The sequence below is a fragment of the Alnus glutinosa genome, chromosome 11 (genome assembly GCF_958979055.1).
Source record: "Alnus glutinosa chromosome 11, dhAlnGlut1.1, whole genome shotgun sequence".
NCBI lineage: Eukaryota > Viridiplantae > Streptophyta > Magnoliopsida > Fagales > Betulaceae > Alnus > Alnus glutinosa.
Genome location: NC_084896.1, coordinates 28,283,634 through 28,302,088, shown reverse-complemented (window position 1 = coordinate 28,302,088; position 18,455 = coordinate 28,283,634). Strand labels below are relative to the sequence as shown.

At 37.4% G+C, this 18,455-nt stretch overlaps 4 protein-coding genes across 5 annotated transcripts; 3 read left to right on the top strand and 1 right to left on the bottom strand.

The window, feature by feature from the left end:
• Positions 1–4,099, top strand: LOC133882882 (protein PEROXIN-4). Of its 2 annotated transcripts, none has more exons than XM_062322110.1 (6): positions 1–158; positions 503–554; positions 749–868; positions 940–1,068; positions 1,874–2,003; positions 3,787–4,099. In XM_062322110.1, the coding sequence occupies exons 2-6, from the start codon at positions 549–551 to the stop codon at positions 3,873–3,875; spliced, it is 474 nt and encodes a 157-aa protein (XP_062178094.1). In that variant the 5' UTR covers positions 1–158; positions 503–548; the 3' UTR covers positions 3,876–4,099. The 2 variants fall into 2 exon arrangements, with proteins under 2 accessions (XP_062178094.1, XP_062178095.1); XM_062322111.1 differs by having other exon boundaries at positions 14–158; positions 507–554.
• A 1,654-nt stretch (positions 4,100–5,753) lies between these two features.
• Positions 5,754–13,057, top strand: LOC133881815 (methionine S-methyltransferase). Its single transcript, XM_062320856.1, has 12 exons — positions 5,754–6,049; positions 6,194–6,387; positions 6,495–6,701; positions 6,792–6,887; positions 7,258–7,446; positions 7,519–7,707; positions 7,807–8,043; positions 8,323–8,457; positions 9,986–10,306; positions 10,492–10,671; positions 11,371–12,339; positions 12,431–13,057. The coding sequence occupies exons 1-12, from the start codon at positions 5,818–5,820 to the stop codon at positions 12,737–12,739; spliced, it is 3,258 nt and encodes a 1,085-aa protein (XP_062176840.1). The 5' UTR covers positions 5,754–5,817; the 3' UTR covers positions 12,740–13,057.
• Positions 13,058–14,459: 1,402 nt separating this feature from the next.
• LOC133882672 (22.7 kDa class IV heat shock protein-like) lies at positions 14,460–15,343 on the top strand. The gene has a single exon (XM_062321877.1). The coding sequence runs from the start codon at positions 14,614–14,616 to the stop codon at positions 15,199–15,201; it is 588 nt and encodes a 195-aa protein (XP_062177861.1). The 5' UTR covers positions 14,460–14,613; the 3' UTR covers positions 15,202–15,343.
• Positions 15,315–17,832, bottom strand: LOC133882673 (large ribosomal subunit protein eL42-like). The gene is made up of 4 exons (XM_062321878.1): positions 17,674–17,832; positions 15,905–16,084; positions 15,645–15,719; positions 15,315–15,537 (listed from the first exon to the last, which is right to left on the bottom strand). The coding sequence occupies exons 1-4, from the start codon at positions 17,815–17,817 to the stop codon at positions 15,478–15,480; spliced, it is 459 nt and encodes a 152-aa protein (XP_062177862.1). The 5' UTR covers positions 17,818–17,832; the 3' UTR covers positions 15,315–15,477.
• Between the last annotated feature and the right edge of the window lie 623 nt (positions 17,833–18,455).

Genomic DNA, 18,455 nt, shown 5'->3' with positions numbered 1-18,455 from the left:
ACGAATAGTTGGAATTTTATAGAGGATCATAGATTCATAATCCCTGTGCTCCGTCTTTCTCGCTGAGACGGTCCCTTTCTCGATCCCAATTTCGGTCACCGCAGTCCATTCAGCCAGGCCCTCTATCGACGCCACCGCTCACCGCCGTAGTTCAGCAGGTATGGATACCTAAATTAATCAATCAAATCATTCACCATCTCCCTTTTCTCTTCCCAATTCCAATCGCAATCTCTCCGATTGAGAGTTAGGCTCCGAACTAGGAATCCACCGATCTTCTAATTCTCTTAATTTCACGCTTCGTTTTCTTCTTTAATGTTATCTGTAAATTGCCCTCTTTTTATTGAGTGAAAAAAAATATATTCTATGAAAACACGAAATTTCCTGTTGGTGTTGTTGAGATGTAGAAACTCAATTGGGTCCATAAATGGACTCTTTATCAATTATGTTGGAATTTCGCACAACTACTCATTGATTATTCTATGATATGGTTACTGGGTTACAGTTAGGTTTCAGCTTTTGACGCAAATTTGATCGACAAGGACGACCACATGCAGGTTAGCTGCTGTAGATCATATCAAAACTTCTTTTTTCTTGTTGCTTTTTTTAGTGTGCATGTGCTGTTCTTGCTGTTGTTTGTTATTTGTTTCATGAATTATATGTAGGAGATATGGCTCTAGACTAGTATGTCCAATATGCATATTTGTTCTATGGTTTTGGGTCTTTTTCTCATAGGCAGTCTTGTCTGCAGGCGTCAAGGGCAAGGCTTTTCAAGGAATACAAAGAGGTGCAGCGGGAGAAAACGGCTGATCCGGATATTCAATTAGTTTGTGATGATTCCAATATATTCAAGTGGACTGCTCTTATAAAGGTAAGCTCAGTTGTCGATGAAGAAAAACATGTATTATGTTCTTACTTGATTGATTTGCCTTAACTATTCAGGGATCATCAGAGACTCCTTATGATGGTGGCATCTTCCAGCTTGCTTTTGCTGTTCCTGAGCAGTATCCTTTGCAACCTCCTCAAGTGAGGTTCTTAACAAAAATTTTTCATCCCAATGTTCATTTTAAGGTATGAATCTTCTGTATGATACCTAACTTTTATAATAACTTCTAGTTCATACATAGACATATAGGTACCTGCGTGCAGACAAAAATTTTCATATATTGTGTATGCTGGTTCCTTTCCACCATAAACTCAATGACGATCACCGGGAAGCCTAAAAGCGAAATGTAGGAACTGTATATAGTGGTCCTTTTTGCCCACTAATACTTTATTTAAAGTTGCATTCATCCTGAATAAATTGTGGAAAAATTGTATAGATTGGGTTCAAGGTTGAGGACTTTTCCAGAAAATGCTGAAACGTTTGTGAGGTGCTGAGCAAAGTTATGCTTGTTTTGTTTGAAATTTTGTTGAATGGTAATTGTGGGGAAAATTTGAAGCACAATGTCAACAAGTTTCAAAATTAGTTGTAATTTTGAAATTGGAAAAACTTAGGACTTCTATATTGAATGAATGAATTTGGTGATGAGTGAATGTAGAACTTTGAATATTGGGGGAGTGGTATGAGGATAATCAACTTTATGCCTGGACGAAACATTAGTAATAAAATTGGCTTAACAATTTATTTTTAGTTGATATGTGAAAGAAATGTAGCTAGATACTGTTTGATTTGTCATTTAGAATTTTAAAAATGGGGTTGAAGTCTGTCTAAAATCCAAATTGGCCTACTGATTGGTCAATATAAACTAGCTGACCTTGGTGAGACAGAGGCATCATAAGGGAATAAGTGATGCTGAAAATTTATGTTTAACACAATGTTGCTAACACAGTTGATTGAGCATTACTTATTTTTTATAATATGTTCCTCCTGCAGACAGGAGAGATTTGCCTTGATATCTTGAAGAATGCATGGAGCCCAGCTTGGACACTCCAGTCTGTTTGTAGGGCTATAATTGCTTTGATGGCCCACCCAGAACCTGATAGCCCATTAAACTGTGATTCAGGTAATCTCTGTTACTTCATGCATTACTTCTACTTTTATTTTTCCAATGAAACTATGAGATTCTAAAATCTCAAGAGGTTCTGAAAAGTCTTTTTTCCTCTTCTGAGTGTGTGTGGTTGGGGGTTTATTTCTGTTTTTATTTTTATTTTTTGTATGTTTTGTGTGTGTGTGTGTGTGAGGGGGGGTGGGGGGTGGTTGTAGGTTGACGGTGCGAGTTCAAATCCCGCTAGGTGTGCGAGTCATTTACTCATCAAAAAAATAAAATCACAAGCTTAACATATTTTCATTTCAGATAGATAAGAAGCAAATAGAAGATGCAATTTAAGGCTGTCTTAGTGGTACATTAGACATAAGTTAGATAGGGTTAATATATACGTGATTTAACATGTAGATGCGATTCTTTTTCCATCTTTGGTTACTTCAACTGAGAAACTGCTTTATACCCAAAAAGAAAAAAAACGTACGAACTTCTCATACCAACAGCCATAAAAGTACTTATAAAGAAAAAAAACAAATGTTGAGTATACATGCATAAATGTAGAAAGGTTGAGTCTCACATTGAAAATACTTCACAAATGTTGAGTGGTTAATATAGCATAGTCAGGCTCAAACTTTTGGATTGAATGATGTCTCAACATGCTATATTATGGTCTCATTGGAAGATTCTCCAAGGTGCCAATCTCCCGAATAAGTGGTATCAAAGCCAATGGTAGTGTCCATTATATTGATGCGAGGACAGACAAGGGTCCCTATGGTAAGGGCAAAGGTGCATGACACGGGCATAGACGAAGATCTCTAGAGTAGTGGCAAAAGTGCATGGCACAAGCACGGACAAGGGAGTGTTCCTAGAATAGGAGCAAAGGTGTATGGTGTGCTCATAGATAAGGGACTCTAGAGTTGGGGTAAAGGTGCATGGCATAGGCACAAATGATGATCCTTGGAGTAGGGGAAAGGTGAATGGTGCAAGTATGGACTGAGTGTCCCTAGAGTAGGGGCAAAGATATATGGCCCAAGTAAGCCCACATAGCACACAAATAGCTTATAAGATTGATAAAAGCTTCCATTTAAGGGGGAGTATAGCAATGTAGTGATAGACTTACACGTGAAGGGAATTTGTTGAATATACATGCATGCGTATAGAAAGGTTTGAATGTCATTGGAAAAATGTCACAACTGTGAATCGTTAATATAGCATAGTCGGGCCTAAATGCATAGACTAAGGTTATGTTTGGTTCACAGAATGGCTATTCCATTAAAAGAATAAATAATTTTTATTGAAAATGAAAGAATGTGAAATGAAATATGGCCCATGAGGGAATAACTATTCCTTAAATTGAGGAATAGTCATTCTCTCATTGGCAATGTGAATGACTATTTCAAGTGTTAAATCCTTATCATATACTCTAATGCCAAGGTTATTTTATTCCACTCTCTTCTGTTCCTAATAAAAGTTATTTTATTTTTCTAATAACATAGCCATTTCGCGTACCAAACGTGACCTAAGGCTTTTGAGTTGAATAGTGTTCCAACATATTATATTATGATTTCACTATAAGACTCTTCAAAGTGTCAATCTCCCCCAACACAAATAAATAAATAAAAGCTTGAGTTGGCACACGCCATAGTATATTGCACACCCGACCCCATATTTTAATGCGTGATTGTGAACTAATGGATGCATAAAAGAAGAAAACTGCTTGTTGGTTTGGCTTTTTTCAATTAATTTTTTAGGTATCACTCCCTTGTGGTGTTTATTTTAATTGGATCACTTTTGCTTGGGCCAGGTAATCTTTTGCGCTCTGGTGATATTAGAGGATTCCAGTCTATGGCAAGGATGTATACTAGGCTTGCAGCCATGCCCAAGAAAGGCTGAATTGCTCGAGTGTCTTCTACTCTCATTGCATTGCATTGGGTGTATTGTTGTTGCTACTATGCAGAGATACGCTGTATTAAGATGATGCAAGTTAAAAAACCTTCCATGCAGTCATTAGAAGACAGCAACTCTTCGTTGTTCTTTTTCATAGGACATGGAATGTGCTTAGAATTACAATGCACTCTGTTCTCAGGGAAGAGATAATAAATTGTTGATTTTCTTTACGTGGATGACAATATGTGATGTTTTATGCAAGTGGTTGTGGGTCAGCAGACATGCTCAATTGCGCATGCTTCAACAGTTCTGGACATCATAATAAAGAAAGAGCCCTCTCTGCATACTACCATGAAATTGGTAAACAAGAAATACACTCACTAACTCTGGAATTGAGGCTCTCGAAATTAACCGAAAAGGGCTTGAAGGCATATCTTATATGCCATTGTTATAATGACACATAAACCTCATTCAGAAAACACACAAAACATCTGCAGGTGGGCTTCAAAGAATCTCTTTTAAATTTGCTTTCCTAATGGCTAGTAATCCTGTCACTAAATAATCCCGGATCCCAACATGTGCTCCAATTTGTTGTTGGCCAATTCCTTTACCTTTACTTGGTGTTTCTTTTGGTTAATTGTCATTTATCATCCTTTTATGGGAATGGGGTTAAAGTGTCTTTTCTCTTAGAAGCGTGCTTGAAAAAGACTAGAGAAAAGGATCTTCTGTCCTTTAAAATAATGCGACTTCCGTCATAATCAAACCACTCAACATCTTGCGCCATGTGCAAGGAAAAAAGAACCCCTACAATATATACCTTGCCCGCTAATCGGGTCAACAAGAACGCCCTTTTCCTTGTCCTTGTCTTCTTTTCGTTCCCCTTAATCGATACTTCGTACACCATAATTGATTCTTTATGAAGAACCAGTTGATCGGGAATTCCTTAATGGCAGATTGACAGGTTGAAGAAGCCTGCTTCTAAAGAATGTATTGTGTGGCACACAAGTTGAAAATATAATAAATCCCCATATCCTATCAATCTCATCAAATTATCTTTCTTTCAAAATAACAAATATAATAAATCCCCATATCCTATCAAAATTTTAGTTTGAAAATGGGGAGAGTAAAATTGTCTCTTCATTCATAAATTAAAGGGTTAAATACATATTTGTCTCATATGCTTTACGACTTTTAGTTTTTGCCTTTTTAATTTCATTTTTTATTAAATTTGGTACATGTGGTATGTGAAAAGACGGAAATGGTACCTCCGTCTTATTTCACGTCCAAAACTAACGTCCGCCCATGACATTTTCTGTCATGTTGTTGGAAACGATGTGTAAAGAATTGAGTTCTGGGCTTCAAATTTTTAGGTACCCAATGATGTGGGTGGACGTTAGTTTTGGACGGAAAATCAGACGGAGGTACCATTTTCGTCTTTTCATATACCACAGGTACCAAATTTGATAAAAAAAAATAAAATTAAAAAGACAAAAAATAAAGGTCGTAAAGCACAATGGCCAAATATATATTTAATCCTAAATTAAATTACCCATATATTATTTCTTTAATATATAGATCAACTTAATATATTTTTAGCAAAATTTTAAAAAAAAAACAAATAACATCCCAAATCCCAATATAGAAAGAGTAAAAAATATCTATCTATCCAGATGGAGTCTGATGTCACTCCACGTCTCCATATTTCAGTTATAAAAAAGTGTTGACGAAAAGCACATAAAGAGCGTCAAAGACGGTGACCGCCATTCTCTTTGCAAACACACAGTCACACGCTACTGGATGTGTGAATTGTGATGCTCTCGTCTCCTCTCTATATAATAATAATAAATAATAATAATAATATAATATAGAAAAGAAAAAGCCTCGGGAGAACAAACAAGTACGACCTTTTCTTCTTTCTGTGCTCTGCGAATTTGCGAGAGACCGAGTAATGGGGCCCACTGTGGACGAGTTCTTGAAGGACTGCGAGAAGTCCGGCGACGCCGCCTACGGTGCCCTCAGGTCGGTGCTGGAGCGCCTGGAGGATCCCACCACTCGCGTCGAGGCAAGGATCTTCCTCTCCGAGCTCCAGAAACGCTTCTCCCACGACTCTGCCTCCGCCGACCATTGCTTCCACACTTACCATTTCCGGATCGACGACATCTTCCTCGACCAGTACCAAGGTATATATGTCTATTGTGAACATAGTTATAGGCAATCTTGTTGAATCGCGTAAGTTTGCGAGTGCGATTTTCGGGTTTCTTTTGTTATTTCCTGATTGGTTTTGATTTTTTATGATAACAAGAACTGCTCTGTTTTGTGGGCAGGGTACCAGGGGAGGAAGAAATTGACTACGATGGTGATCCCAAGCATTTTTGTTCCCGAAGACTGGTCCTTCACTTTCTATGAAGGACTGAATAGACACCAAGACTCTATCTTCAAGGACAGGACAGTTTCTGAGCTTGGATGTGGGAATGGATGGATTTCCATTGCCATTGCTGAGAAGTGGATGCCTTCGAAGGTTTCTTCTTCTTTTGATGCTTTTTAGGTATTTCGTCTTCATATCTGCAAATATCGGCCCGTTGGGTTCTCTAAGCGTGTGCTTCTTTGTAAACAACCTTTTTGCAGGTGTATGGGCTTGATATCAATCCTAGAGCAGTGAAGGTTTCCTGGATAAACTTGTACTTGAATGCTTTGGATGAGAAAGGTCAACCCATTTATGATGAAGAGAAGAAGACTTTGCTGGACAGGGTGGAGTTTCATGAATCCGATCTCCTCTCTTACTGTAGAGAGCATGGCATTCAGCTTGAACGGATTGTTGGATGCATACCTCAGGTATTGTCTAGCATTTTCGAATGTCAATTTTCCCATTGTAATCATTGTTTTGACTGCTTGGTTGCCCTGCTTGTGTTCTTCTTCTTGCAGATTCTCAACCCGAATCCCGATGCAATGTCTAAAATGATTACAGAAAATGCAAGCGAGGAATTTCTCCATTCGTTGAGTAATTATTGTGCACTTCAGGTTGCAAGCCATCTTTGATAATTTTAGTGTTGATGTCCATTTGAAATTTTTTTCCAAGTTAGCTTGTGTGCTGCATTGTATGTCTAATTGATGTTTAAAGTCATTGTTTGATGATCAAAAAACTTAAAAACTATGATTATGTTTCCAAGTTAGCCTACTTCCGTTTGCTAAAAATTTGTTCTCTTCTCAAAACAAAAACATTAACAAACAACTCAAACACAAAACACTTCTAGAAACACAAAAACAGTTTTCACCTTTATGTCACATTAGAATACTTTTTCAAACCAAAAACAAAAAACAACTCCCAAAACACATTAACAAACAAAGCCCCTTTTTACCTTTATAATTTAGTTTGTTATTTTCCATGTAGGGCTTTGTTGAGGACCAGTTTGGCTTAGGTCTAATTGCAAGGGCAGTCGAGGAAGGAATATCTGTCATCAAACCTATGGGGATTATGATCTTCAATATGGGAGGCCGTCCGGGACAAGCCGTTTGTAAACGCTTGTTTGAGCGTCGTGGTTTCCACGTTAACAAGATTTGGCAGACTAAAGTTCTTCAGGCAAGTAAACCCTTTCCCACTGGAAATTATTTTTAATCCAAAATGCACTCCTCTTGAAATGTCCTGCTGCAGGCTGCTGATACAGATATTTCAGCCTTGGTTGAAATTGAGAAGAACAGTCCACACCGTTTTGAGTTCTTCATGGGGCTTTCTGGAGATCAGCCTATTTGTGCTCGAACAGCATGGGCCTATGGGAAGGCTGGAGGTAGAATTTCTCATGCTTTATCAGTTTACAGTTGTCAGCTTCGTCAACCAAATCAGGTGCTCACTTTAGTTATGTTTGTATTTAACAAGTGGAAGTTCATTGCACCATATGGGGAAGGGCAATCATAAGAACAATGGTTTGAATAAATTTGACAGGTCAAGACAATTTTCGAGTTTCTTAAAAATGGCTACCACGAGATCAGCAGTTCATTAGATTTATCGTTTGAAGATGATTCTGTTGCTGATGAGAAGATTCCAATCCTAGCTTATCTTGCTTCTGTCTTGAAAGAGAGTTCCTTTTTCCCCTACGAGCCACCAGCTGGAAACAAACGATTCCGTAATCTCATTGCAGGCTTTATGAAAACATATCACCATATTCCACTGAATGCTGACGTAAGAAAATTTTAATTGCATCTGTTATTATTTTCTTTTGTTTGAGAAGTAAACGATATTCATTAAGAACCAGAGGGCACCCCAAGTGGAAAAACAATCATGATTTTTTTTTTTATTTAGTCATGCTGCTCCTTTCAGGCAAAAAAAACTGCTGCTTATAATAGTTCTCTCCTTATGTTAGCTACTAATTAGCTCATGGGGGTTGGTCTGTTTTTCTTGATGCTAGTATTACTCAATGTGAAGTACTTTGTAACTCTTTTCATCTCAATTCTCGCACAGAATGTTGTTGTCTTTCCTTCTAGGGCCGTGGCAATTGAGAATGCTCTTCGGTTGTTCTCACCTCGTCTTGCAATTGTTGATGAACATCTGACCCGACACCTACCTAGGCAATGGCTAACATCTTTGGTAATTGAGGTATGCTAGTTTGTGATGCTGGTTTTTTTTTTTTATTATTATTTTTTTTTTTAAGTTTCTTTATTGGTAAGTTAAATACGCACCTCATGGTTTATAAACCCATGACTCACTTTCCATCCCTTTTTTATTGGGGGAAGAAGTACTACTTGAGCTTGAGCTCATTGGCACTTTGTGATGCTGTTGCTACTTCAAGTGTCAAATTTGTCTAAAATGTCATAGCTTAGCTAATTTTTAGAAATATTATGCACTCATATAATTGGATTTTGCCACCCTCACACATGCACAGATACAGTCTCCAATCAATGTAAAATACATCTAAGAGCTTGCTACCAATTCCTCAGAGGTGATGGTATCAATGTTTTTAATCATCATATAGATTGGTTTTAAAAGGGGAGGGAAAAAAGCAATTAAACATAATTGGTTTTTCTTTTTTTCTGATTGATAATGTGTCATACTTAAATATGTAGCTTATGCCAATCTTATGCATTAGAATCTCAAATACTCAAATCCAAGTGTGTTTTCCTTTTCTCTTCTTTTTTTTTTTTTTTTTTTTTGAGAGAGCCATATCAGCTACTTTTTTTTTTTTTTTAGTTTGGGGGGGGTATGTTAATTCCATTTGTGGCCAATTAAGAGAATAATGATTTATGATTTAGCCATTGCTTCAATTTAGTAGCCTTGCATTGCAAGGATTTTTATAGCTTTATGACTCTGATCTAGTCCAAGATAGATGACATCTGTCAGATGTACTCAAATTTACTCTCTTTAATGAAAAGAAATCTATGTACAGTCACCTTTATCGTTCTTGTTGTTCACGTCATCATCTTTGTCATATATGGATTACTATTATTAGTATGAAAAACACATACTCGGTGAGGTAATCATATAAACCTCTTTGTCTTTGTTCTAAAAATTCACTGATTTATGTTTTCTTGGAATTGTGTTTACATGGAGCTATGCATTGTTATCATCATTCCTGGTCTTGTCTTTTTAATCTTGTAATTCTTGTTTAATATCTTGAATTATATTCCAGACAATGAACTTGAATAATCATGTGAACCTATTCTAAGTCTCTGTTTTTTCACCATGTTATATTTGAAATAATTATCATCAGTTCGGTCTTTGTCAAATATCTTCTTTTGTATATGCATGTGGGTAGAGATATTGCCGGCATATTCTCAGTGGTGGAGAAGAGACATCTAAATTGTATGAAGTTATTAATTCCTTGTGTATATTACTTTACTCAGAAATACACATTTTGTTTTATGACCTCAAATGAATTAGTTTGATACACTTCATTCGGATATTTTTTAGATTTCAAGACCAAAAGAAATTGCTTTATGAATTGGTTGCTCCACTTTTGTCGATGATGCCATTTCTGGTTCTGCAATGACTTTTTCCTCCAAATGCTTGGGAAATCTAACAGACAATTTTCTGTCTATGGTTGTCAAAATACCGCTTGTTGCTATGTATTTAGCTCTTAAATTTGTACGAAGCATGTTAATAACTATATATATCTTGTTTATGGTAGAGTACAGGAAGTGATAAACCATCGGAGGATATACTTACAGTCATTGAAGCACCACGTCAGTCAGATCTGATGATAGAGCTGATTAAGAAGTTAAAGCCACAGGTGGTGGTGACTGGGATGGCTCATTTTGAGGCTGTTACCAGTGCAGCTTTTGAGCACCTTTTAGGTGTTACAAGAGAAATTGGATCTCGTCTTTTCTTAGACATATCTGATCATTTTGAGCTATCCAGCCTCCCAGGTTCCAGTGGGGTCCTAAAGTATCTTGCAAGAACTCAGCTGCCCTCGCATGCAGCAATTATATGCGGCTTAGTAAAAAATCAGGTATTTGTTTCTTTTTCATTTAATCAACTGATTATCTTTTAGTCTAGCTTTCCTAAAGGAAGGTATAAAGTAACCTAATCAAGCTATGGAACCAGTCTATTGAACTTTCAGATTCAATCTGATCAGTTTATTTGTAGTTGTAATACAACTTCTCTTGATTAATGGTAGCCAAGTCACTTTTTCAGGTTTATTCAGATATGGAAGTAGCTTTCATCATTTCAGAAGAAGAGGCCATCTTCAAGGCATTGTCCAAGACTGTAGAAGTACTCCAGGGGATTACTGCACCAATGAGTCAGTATTACTACGGTTGCCTTTTCCATGAGCTTCTAGCTTTTCAACTTGCTGACCGACGTCCACGTGCTGAGGTTTCAGTCATTGCATTATTTCTTAATCTATTTATCACCAAATGCATTTGATGTTGAATTTTGTGAAAGCATTCATTCTTTGATAAATTAACTCTTCCATTTGTAACACTATAGTTTGTCTGGAATTTTAATCAGTAATGTTACATGTAATAAGTTTAACTGGTAAAATTGGAAGACTTCTTTTAATGATAAGAAAGCAATCAATGGTTGATTCAATATTTTAGCAGTGGTGCAACAATTCTTTCTCCCCACTCCAGAGTTTTTCTTCTGAATTCCTGCGCATCATGCCATGGTCTAAGGGCACCATGATTTCTTTTAGACCTCACCTTATTTCTGGACTACTTGGGAGCCTTGAACATGACATCCTCTGGAGACCCGAGATTCACAACTAGAAAGGGAATAATTCTTCCCCCTTTTAGGCTGGTTGCTTCAATATTTTAAATGGACTCTTTTATTGTGCTTTGAATGTTCTGCAGTTAAGCATGCTTGGGAAGAGTAGTAATAGGGATAACACCCTGGGAAGTCTTTGTACTGCATTTCACCTTTTTACTTATTAAAAAAAAAGTGCTATGAATATCAAGTTGTAGTTTGTTGCGTGTTGGTTGTCTCAAGTAGTTACTTGAAATTATCTTTAGATGTCCATTATTTTACTAGATGCAGTTTTGCTCATCTTATCAATGTTTGATACATGTCCTGTAGAGGGAAAGTCAAAAAGACAACTCAGTCGAGATGATTGGCTTTGCCAGTTCAGCCATCTCAGTCCTAAATAACTCAGAGTTGTCAATTAATGAGGAAGAGAACACATCCCTGATTCACATGGATGTTGATCAAAGCTTTTTGCCTGTACCATCTTCTGTAAAGGCTGCCATCTTCGAAGGTTTTGCAAGACAGAACTTGGCCGAATCAGAAATTGATGTCACCTCTAGCATCAAACATTTCATCAAGAGCAATTATGGGTTTCCAACTGATAGAAGCACAGAATTTATATATGCTGATAGCTCACTGGCTCTGTTTAATAAGGTTGTCCTCTGTTGCATCCAAGAAGGTGGAACTTTGTGCTTCCCGGTAGGCTCAAATGGGACATATATTTCTGCTGCCAAATTTTTAAAAGCGAACATTTTAAATATCCCTACCAAGTCTGAAGAAGGTTTTAAGCTGACAGAGAAGATACTTTCTGAAGTACTGGAGCCTGTAAATAAGCCGTGGGTATATATTTCTGGTCCAACAATTAACCCAACTGGTTTGCTTTACAGCAACAAAGAGATAGAAAATATTTTATCTACTTGTGCTAAATTTGGGGCTAGAGTTGTGATTGATACTTCATTTTCGGGTTTGGAATTTGACTCAAATAGTTGGGGTGGCTGGGATTTGGAAGGGAGCTTGTCGAAGCTCAGTTATTCTGGAAACCCATCTTTTGGTGTCTCTCTGCTTGGAGGACTGTCTCTCAAGATGCTGAGTGGAGCACCCAAATTTGGGTTCCTGGTTCTAAATCAATCTCACTTGGTTGATGCATTTTATAGCTTTCCTGGATTATGCAAACCTCATATCACTGCTAAGTATGCTATAAAGAAGCTGTTGGGTTTGAGAGAGCAGAAGTCAGGCAACCTAGTGGATGCTGTTGCTGAACAGATAAAGAATTTGAGATGTAGATCTAAACGCTTGAAAGAGGTAATTATGTTTTCTGCTGAAGGTTTTCCTTTCCCTACTGTTTCACCCCACTCTTATCTTAATTTCCTTTCTCACCGTGTATTTGCTGTAGACACTAGAGAAGTGTGGGTGGGATGTGCTTGAATCCTGCGCTGGTGTTTCCTTGGTGGCCAAGCCCTCTGCCTACCTTAACAAGACTGTTAAGCTCAAGCATTCACCTGAAGATGATGCGACTCATGAAGTGAAGCTTGATGACATAAATATTAGGGAAGCCATTCTCAAGGCCACCGGTTTATGCATCAACAGCAGCTCGTGGACCGGAATTCCTGGCTACTGCCGGTTCGCGTTTGCTTTAGAGGAAAGTGAATTCGAACGGGCATTAGATTGCATTGTTAAATTCAAAGATATCATCAGTACCTGAGTTGCTTTAATACTGTCAAATTCTATCTGATTTCATTGTTTTCACAACTTGGGTGTTGTGAAGTAAACCAATCTCATTGTCAATTCCAAAAAAAAAACTCAATTCGAGCTTTCTTCCTTTTGAGTCAGCTTCAATTGAGGTTTATTTTCAGTTATAGAGCTCAAGTTGAGCCTCAACACAGATTTTCAGTTGTCCATATGAAAAATGTACCAGTCAATCTTCATTGTCTGATTGGCTGAAGTAGTCGACAAGTCTCGTCAGTTTCACTGCTGTAGGGTGAAAAGCGATTTTTATAAATATATATATGCTTTCTCTGCACTTGGCCTCTCTACTCTCATTTGAAACGCTGCAATGAACTTGTTAGATGAACCTCGCTACGGTTATGTAGCAGTAAAACTCAATAACAATTGGAAATGAGGAACTGATCAATTCTCATGATCCTTTTTGGAGGAACATCTCTTTGATTTCAATGTCTATTTTCCCTTTTCTGAAATGCAGAACTTCAAGTTGTGTGTATTGATTGAAAAATAGCATGTCAAATGGCTAGAGTTCGGTGCTTCGTTAATCAGCCTTCACTTCATCCAATGTGTCCTTTTTCTGAAGGCTGACTGTGGGACTGCAAGTAAGCGACGTATCAAATATATAGGAAAAGATGCTTACTCTTTTCAATCGATCACCTCATTTTCCAACGTCTCTCTCAGCCTTTTAAATATCTTCCTTTCTATAAAAATACAAAAATACTCGATAAAATTCTCAAAAAGACAAATGCCCCTCAAATCCAAAAATCCCACGCCGTGGACTATCATTGATTCAGTGTGGCCATGGCCCATGGGTCATGGTGACCCACGGCTCAATATATATATATATTTTTAATTCTATAATTTTTTGGCCTCTTTGTTTTTGTTTTTTGTTATTATTATATTTTAGGAATATTTTTGTCTTATTAGGAACAAAAAGAGGGCACATTAAATCAATTAAAAGACATTGTATATTGAGTGATATTTTGAGTGGAGATCTAAACAGGCAAGGATTCTCTCCATTCTCTATTTAGTGAAAAAATTAAGGATATAGTTATTTTTTTACATCATGTAAAATTCGGTCTAAACGGTATTGTTTGGCAAGAACATGAACAGAATAATATTTTCTACCGTTCATGTACTTTCTTTTTTTTTGGTTCATATTTTTTAATAATAATCAACATCAAAACATTTTCATTATTTTTACTTTTTATATCACATCAATAATTTTTTTATTACTATTCAAATAAAAAAATTCACTACAATACAAAAAAAAATTATTTTTCTATACAAATTTTTTATTACTTTATAACACATCACTTTTTACTAATTTTAAAATTAATAACCTACTATTCTTTTCTCTACGTAAATTTGCCCAACAGCAGCACTATACTCCTCCGATGAACGTTCAATGGGTATGGGTAATTCAGCTGAAGAACCGTTAAACGGAAGCCACTAGCCAGTGTCAATTCTTTTAGTTGGAAGCACCACGTGTCTTTCACCAATTTTAGATCATAATCTCAATCGCCCCCCCCCCCCCCCCCCCCCCCAAAAAAACAAAAAATTTATTAATCTCACTCTCCCGAACATTCTAAACAAGTACCACCCTTTCTATGTCCACGTCACGCAACCAATGGTCTCTCTAGAACGCCCTAGATTTCTCCCTTTTTTCTCTGGAAAAATCACAACAATCCAGAAAACCCCCCCATCTCCTATAAAAACCCAACCTCACCAATCTCCGTTCTTCAACAACAAACCACAACAAGCAGCTCAAAAGTTGAGCAAATCCACCAAATATTCCTACACTCTTCTCCGACTTTCTTATACTATTCCAAGCAGCTAAGAAGAGGGCCCCAAATGGGCAAGCCCGGCGTAAACGTGTCTATGCTTGTGGTAGTAGCAGCAGCAACGGTAGTACTAGGCCTCATGGCCGCACAGGCAAACGCCTTCGTTCCATACACGAGGTCCTCCTTGTGGGACATGATGCTCCCATATTCGGAGGACCCGTTCAGAGTCCTTGAGCAAACCCCACTAACCATCCCCAAAGGGGTCGAGAACCTTGCTTTTGCACGCGCAGACTGGAAAGAGACCCCCACGACGCATGTGATATCGCTGGACGTCCCCGGGATGATGAAGGACGATATAAAGATAGAGGTGGAGGAGAACAGGGTGCTGAGGATCAGTGGGGAGAGGAAGGGCGAGGATGAGGAAGTCGAGGGTGAAAGGTGGCACAGGGCTGAGAGGACTAATGGCAAGTTCTGGAGGCAGTTTAGGGTGCCAGGGAATGCAGACTTGGATCGCGTCAAAGCACATCTTGAGGATGGTGTTTTGAGGATCACAGTGCCAAAGTTTGCTGAGGAGAAGAAGCGGCAGCCTAAGGTCATAAACATTGCTGAGGAGGGATCCTCCGGGGTAGACATCAAGGCCACCAAGGCTACCAGCTGAAATGGTCACAAGTAAAGTACAATATAATGCTTTGTTTATCTGCTTTTGTGAAGCGGTGTCACTTTGGTAAGATGTATGTTTTCGGATGTAACCAAATAAATCACAACTTCGAGGATCGATAATAGAGAACTGATGTCATAAATAGTGTTTCCAAATCACTTTGATGTTATCCTAAACCAACATAAAAAGGAACAGAGCGACTATCGCATGTTTGTTCTCAAAGTCCAACATAATTGGAAGTAAAGCAAATATAAAAATAAGAACAATACAATGCATTCAGAAGAGAGAAGTCCCCTTTCCTTTTTTGTCTCCGCCAATCTCAAAGTGTTTGCACCTCTGCAAAAACAAGTGGCAAGGCATTAGCAATAGGCAAGAACAAAGAAGTTAAAACAGATATGCAATGGTGTAAACGCTAAGAATTCAATATAATTTTCCAAATCAACCTTAATTGCGTGCTGGGACACATGTTTGCAACTCTGGCATTGTAGCCTCAAGACAATTTTTTTTGTCGTCTTGGCCTGCACAGAAAAACCGTCAACATTTCACGTCAACCTTTATAAAGTATTAAAAAAACAAACCAAACCACGTGAATGCATCTTTTGAAGGAATGTGAATAATTCTTTAACATATGATTCAGTTTCTTTTCATGCTACCATTAGTATACAGGCAATGGAAAATAGGAGGGAAGACGAAGAATCTACACCTTTTTGTGGAAAACAGGCTTTGTCTGCCCACCATAACCTGATTGCTTGCGATCGTAACGGCGCTTTCCTTGAGCAGCAAGGCTATCCTTGCCTTTCTTGTACTGCGTGACCTTATGCAAGGTGTGCTTCTTGCACTCCTTGTTCTTACAGTATGTTTTCTTGGTCTTAGGAACGTTCACCTGTGGTAAAAAGCATATACAGCAGATAATTTTACTAAGCACGTAATTAAAATTATAGAAAAAAAAAGGGGTGTTGAATAAATTATGCAATCAGATAAAAGCAAAAAGGAAATATAACACCTAACTACACTTTTGCTTTTTTCGTTTTTGCTTCTTTTTTCTCTTTTTTTTTTTAATGCTTCAAAAACCTCACGTCTTGAACCCTTCACATCATCCAACACCACACTTTCTATGCGTTTTTTTTTTGGGGGGGGGGGGGGGGGTTGGTGAAAGTGCTGGCCTCCGGGGAATACTAGTAATCAACTAACAAATAGTAAAATCACACCAGAAAATGAAAAAAAGACCAAACTTGCAAAATAATATTAGTAACTTAACTATAGTTAAAAATTAAACACCCCTACAATCATCTCTGTCAATGTGGATAATGTGTTAAAAAAATTGCAATCTTAGAAACAAAACCAATCACTGAAGACTAAAATAATCATCGAATCAATTTTGAAACTCTTTCCAACATGTCTATCAATCCAACACATCCCACTAGCACTGTGTAATCTTCTCTGTGCTTTCCCTTTCTTTTCGAAAAATTTAAAAAAAAAATCCCGCATTCAATGCATCAACAGTTCACAGAACCAAAATTTTACGTTAAGTTTGATGGTTGATACCTCAAGGACAATGCCAACATTCATATTCTAAAATACATTCTTGCAACTCTTACTGCCGCCACCCACATGAACACCAACTCATTTGAAACTTACTATTTGTACAAGTCCCTTAGCTGGAGAAAGTACGCCGTTCACCAAGTCATGTTCTACTTGATGCACTATAACCGGAAGTGGTCAATAAGACTTGGCTTTTTATTTCAATTGGCAAACATTGGAAACTAAAAAAAAAACACTACAAAAGGCATACCTCCACCTCAGAAAATTTACTCAAACTCTTGAAGCAGAATCATAACTCTCTCTCTATTTCTTTCGCACACACTAATCAAATACCAATTACTCCAAACTTTGAAACTTGAAGCTTATCTACACCATCATAAAACAAATTCATGATCCTACCCTCGGCATCTACTACTATTACAATCAAAATCTAATTATAAGAGGGCCAAGTATCATATATGGGAATCATTATTTCCATTTCCCTTACCTCAAAATCAATGTCTTGGACTTGGAGACACCTAGACAAAAATTCTAGTAAAGTCTAAACTAAGGAGATCAAATTAAAACACTAGAAGTACTCAAACAACAAAATAAGATGTGAACAAATAACCTATCAACCCCTTTTACCGTGCATTCCAAACCACACGCGATACATAATACCCAGCTAAAAGTCTACATATACAGATATACACATACATAGACATGTATGCATGTATGTATGTATATCACCTTGAACCGCTTTACATGGTGCAGCAGCCAATAAATTGAGACAAGACCCTATACTAGAGAACCCAAATCGCAGATAACTTTCAGCTAGAAGGAACACATAATACACGCATATATTCACCTATATTATGCCAAAAACATATCAAATACCCGTCAAGATTTGGAAAAATACGAGAGAGTGAGAGTGAGAGAGAGAGAGAGTACCATGGTGATGACGATCCGACCGAGCGTACCTCTTTGATGCTGAGAGAAAACCCTAGAGCGCTGATATGCGTTGGCCTTTTGTAGTGGTGGCGAGCTTGGGCTAGGGTTAGCACCGTTTTTGTTGGGCTGCAACTGAGCATGCATTAGGCCGGGACGATCGAACCCGACCCGACTCAATAACAGAAAATGGACAAAACCCAAACAGTTGGTAGTTGGTACCGACCGGTTTATTGTATTTTCAAATAAAACCAGTTTTTAAGTTTTAAAAACATCTCAAATATGTTTCGGTTTCAAACCATTTTTAGGAATTGATTTTAAAGAACCAATTTTCAGAAGACAAAGTTTTATTTCAAATTATACTGAAAAAATTTAATTCAACCCAATTTATTAAATAGACGTGTATTTAAACTTTAAAATGCTCGTCATTTAGTAAAAAATGTGATTTTCACGTATACTTTTTAAAATACATGTGCACAGGGACGGAGGGAGGGGGGCTGACAGGGGCCATGGCCCCCCTTCCCGACAATTTCCTAAAAAAAAAGAAAAAAAAATTTAGGTAGAAATTTTTTTTTTTCCTAAAAATTTAAAAGATATAAGTAAAAATAAAAATTTAGCTTATTTGGCTCCTATCAAAAAAAAAAAATTTGACCATTGGCCCTTGCCCATAAGAACTTCTGTTCCATCCCTGCATGTGCAAATCATATACATTGAGAATATATACCACTTCAATAGATTAAATTAGAAAAAATCATGAAAAACTTTTTTCTTTTCATAAACCCCGA